This window comes from Anguilla anguilla, chromosome 11 (assembly GCF_013347855.1).
Source record: "Anguilla anguilla isolate fAngAng1 chromosome 11, fAngAng1.pri, whole genome shotgun sequence".
NCBI classification, from domain to species: Eukaryota; Metazoa; Chordata; class Actinopteri; order Anguilliformes; family Anguillidae; genus Anguilla; species Anguilla anguilla.
In genome coordinates this window covers 38,517,676-38,520,884 of record NC_049211.1, presented here as the reverse complement: position 1 = coordinate 38,520,884, position 3,209 = coordinate 38,517,676, and the positions used below count along the sequence as shown (strand labels likewise).

The 3,209-nt window shown below is 50.9% G+C and overlaps 1 protein-coding gene across 1 annotated transcript in view; it reads right to left on the bottom strand.

Moving 5' to 3' along the window:
* Positions 1–1,718: 1,718 nt before the first annotated feature.
* LOC118207487 (peptidase inhibitor 16-like) overlaps positions 1,719–3,209 on the bottom strand; it is a 15,525-nt gene continuing 14,034 nt past the window's right edge. Inside the window, exons 5-6 of the mRNA XM_035381120.1 lie at positions 2,316–2,407; positions 1,719–2,087 (exon numbers count right to left, since the gene is read on the bottom strand). Coding sequence (XP_035237011.1) covers positions 1,771–2,087; positions 2,316–2,407 — 409 coding nt within the window. The 3' untranslated portion in view covers positions 1,719–1,770. The remainder of the gene's footprint in view (positions 2,088–2,315; positions 2,408–3,209) is intronic.

Below are 3,209 nucleotides of genomic sequence, written 5' to 3'. Positions count from 1 at the left end.
AACGACATCACCATCAATTTGCAATTTGCATGCCTGAAGGTATCAGAGAGAAGTGGCCACGTTTCCTTTTTTACACAGACTGCGATATTTGCTTAACATCCGTTCATCTCTTTTAGTGGCACTGAAATACTGCAGGCATGGAGAATGTTTTGAAGTGGTTGGAAGCGAAATGTTCCCACAGGCCGTCTCATTGAAGGGCGCTTGTGTCCTGCCCTCTCAGCTCAGATCGGCCTCCCCCTCGTGTAGTTTGGGATTTCTTCCGGCTTTCTGCCCTCTCCCGCTCTCCTCTTCCTTTGACTTAGTAATAATAATCTCAAATGCAAACGTTCCCCATCCTGTTTAGCACAGGCCTGTGAACTGTAGTGAATGTTACTCGTATTGCCCAATCGCACGGTCTGACTGACTCCGCGTCTCCAGTGCTTAATGTGGTTCGCTCTGCGCGTTCCTGTACACCGAGCACAGACAGACAGAGGTCTGTCAGCGCATTACCAGGTTCTGAGAGGTCTGACTGCTGTGCTGCTTCAGGACTGTACCTCCATTTAGAGCATGCTTCAGTTACACTTGTTTCGTGGCATCTGTTTGAGAATATTTCAAGGTACTTCAAAATGTCCGGAAAGAATTTTGGCCAGTCTCCTCCTCTTCGTGTTTTGAGTGAGGCCACCTCGCTCAAGTATTGTGATATTGATTCTTAGAGATCGTGAAGTGAAGTGATGGTGCAGTGATGTTTGGGCTGGGGTACAGTGATATTTGGGCTGGGATGCAGTGATATTTGGGTTGAGGTGCAGTGATATATGGTTTTGACTTGTCAAATAGGGAGATAATTACATGATATATGTACGTACATTTAATAAAAACACATAAAATGTTAAATATGATGAAATCTCAATTATATCCAAACCGCTCTTTGTATTGAAATATGAGGATTGGAAAATAATTAAAATCTCACATTTCATCTACAACAGATATACAATATACTCCTAACATGTATTTATCTAAATACACCAGAGAACAAATATTAATATTTATTACATATACAGTCCACCAGAAACTCAGTCTCTGATAGAGAAGACTGCAAAACACAAAAACTTTGATTGCATGTGCTAGATTCAACTGAACTTTGCAGTCTAGTCAAGCTTGGGTTTATTAGCTTGTATTCACATCATATTCTTTATTCATACAGTATGTACATACATTTACAGCATCGTTCTATATTGTTTATAGATTGATATGTCCCTGTTACACATGATAGGTAGTCACATATAGTGTCAGGAAACATGCCATCAACAACACACAAAACATGTTCCTGTTCTTTGTAAAGGAACACTTGTTAAGGGTGATCTTGGGGAAGTCAAGTCTGAGAGAGTGTGTGTGTGCATGTGTGTGCAAGAGAGAGAGATAATGTGTGGGGGTGTGTGTGTGAGAGAGAGAGAGAGTATGTGTGTGTGTGTGTGTGTGTGTGTGTGTGCAAGAGAGAGAGATAATGTGTGGGGGTGTGTTTGAGAGCGAGAGAGTGTGTGTGTGTGTGTGTGTGTGTGAGTGAGTGTGTGTGTATGCGTGTGTGTGTGTGAGTGTGTGTCTGCGTGTGTGTGTGTGTGTGAGAGTGAGTGTGTCTCAGTGTGTGTGTGTGTGAGTGAGTGTGTCTCAGTGTGCATGTGTGTGTGTGTGAGTGAGTGAGTGTGTCTCAGTGTGTGTGTGTGAGTGAGTGTGTCTCAGTGTGAGTGTGAGTGTGTGTGTGTGTGTGTGTGTGAGTGTGTGTGTGTGTGTGGATGCTCACAGTGTGAGCAGCAGCAGGGTCGCTAACAGCAGTGCGGATGAACAGAGAGACATCCCTCCATCCACACTCCGTTCCGACTCCACCTCCACCTCCATGTCCTCCTCTCTCTCGCCGTTCTCCTCCGATTCATCGTCATCGCTGAGGGGCGGGGAGGACGTGTCGCTGTGGGGCCGTCCCGCGTCTGTGGGGGCGGCGCTTTCGTCCGCCTCCCTGCTGGGGCTCTCTGTGGTGGAGTGCTCAGAGGGGGAGGGGCTGTCGGTGCCAGGCGGGGGGTCTCCCGCCGTTCCCTCGGTTACCGCTGGGGACTCAGCCACTGAGGGAAGTACATTCACACAGCAGCTTGCTAAGGCAAGGCTTTCGATGCAATCGTTCAGCACACGCATAGCACATCCCACAATTTGAGATGCGAGGTATGAACTCCACAGTAAGGTCTGCAATGGAGACCAGCAGGGTGCGCGCTAGTGTAAAAACAGATAATAAATGTTCATTCTAGTACAAATTCAGGATATGTCCATGCAGTTCTGGAAGGATGTTCTCTTACCACAGATGTTCTTCTCACAGTGCTGTAAGTCCTCTGGGCAATTAGAGCACGGCTCTCCCTCCTCATAGGGCAACTCTCCAAGAACATTACCCCTGCAAGAGCACCACAGATCAGCCAAACTACCCCTGCAAGTGCCCCACAGATCAGCTAAACTACCCCTGCAAAAGCCCCACAGATCAGTCAAACTACCCCTTCAATGCTCCCACAGATCAGTGAGTGTGTATGTGTGTGTTTGCGTGTGTGAATGTGTGACTGTGTGTATGAGTGTGTGCTGGGGGGAGAGGTGGGGGTGGGGGGGTATGAGTGTGTGCATTGGGGGGGAGGTGGGGGTGGGGGGTATGAGTGTGCACTGGGGGGAGAGGTGGGGGGGTATGAGTGTGTGCTGGGGGAGAGGTGGGGGTGGGGGGTATGAGTGTGTGCACTGGGGGGAGAGGTGGGGGTGGGGGGGTATGAGTGTGTGTGCTGGGGGGAGAGGTGGGGGTGGGGGGTATGAGTGTGTGCTGGGGGGAGAGGTGGGGGTGGGGGGGTATGAGTGTGTGCACTGGGGGGAGAGGTGGGGGTGGGGGGGTATGAGTGTGTGCACTGGGGGGAGAGGTGGGGGTGGGGGGTATGAGTGTGTGCACTGGGGGGGAGAGGTGGGGGTGGGGGTATGAGTGTGTGCTGGGGGGAGAGGTGGGGGTGGGGGGTATGAGTGTGTGCTGGGGGGAGAGGTGGGGGTGGGGGGGTATGAGTGTGTGCACTGGGGGGAGAGGTGGGTGTGGGGGTATGAGTGTGTGCACTGGGGGGAGAGGTGGGGGTGGGGGGTATGAGTGTGCACTGGGGGGAGAGGTGGGGGTGGGGGGTATGAGTGTGTGTACTGGGGGGAGAGGTGGGGGTGGGGGGTATGAGTGTGTG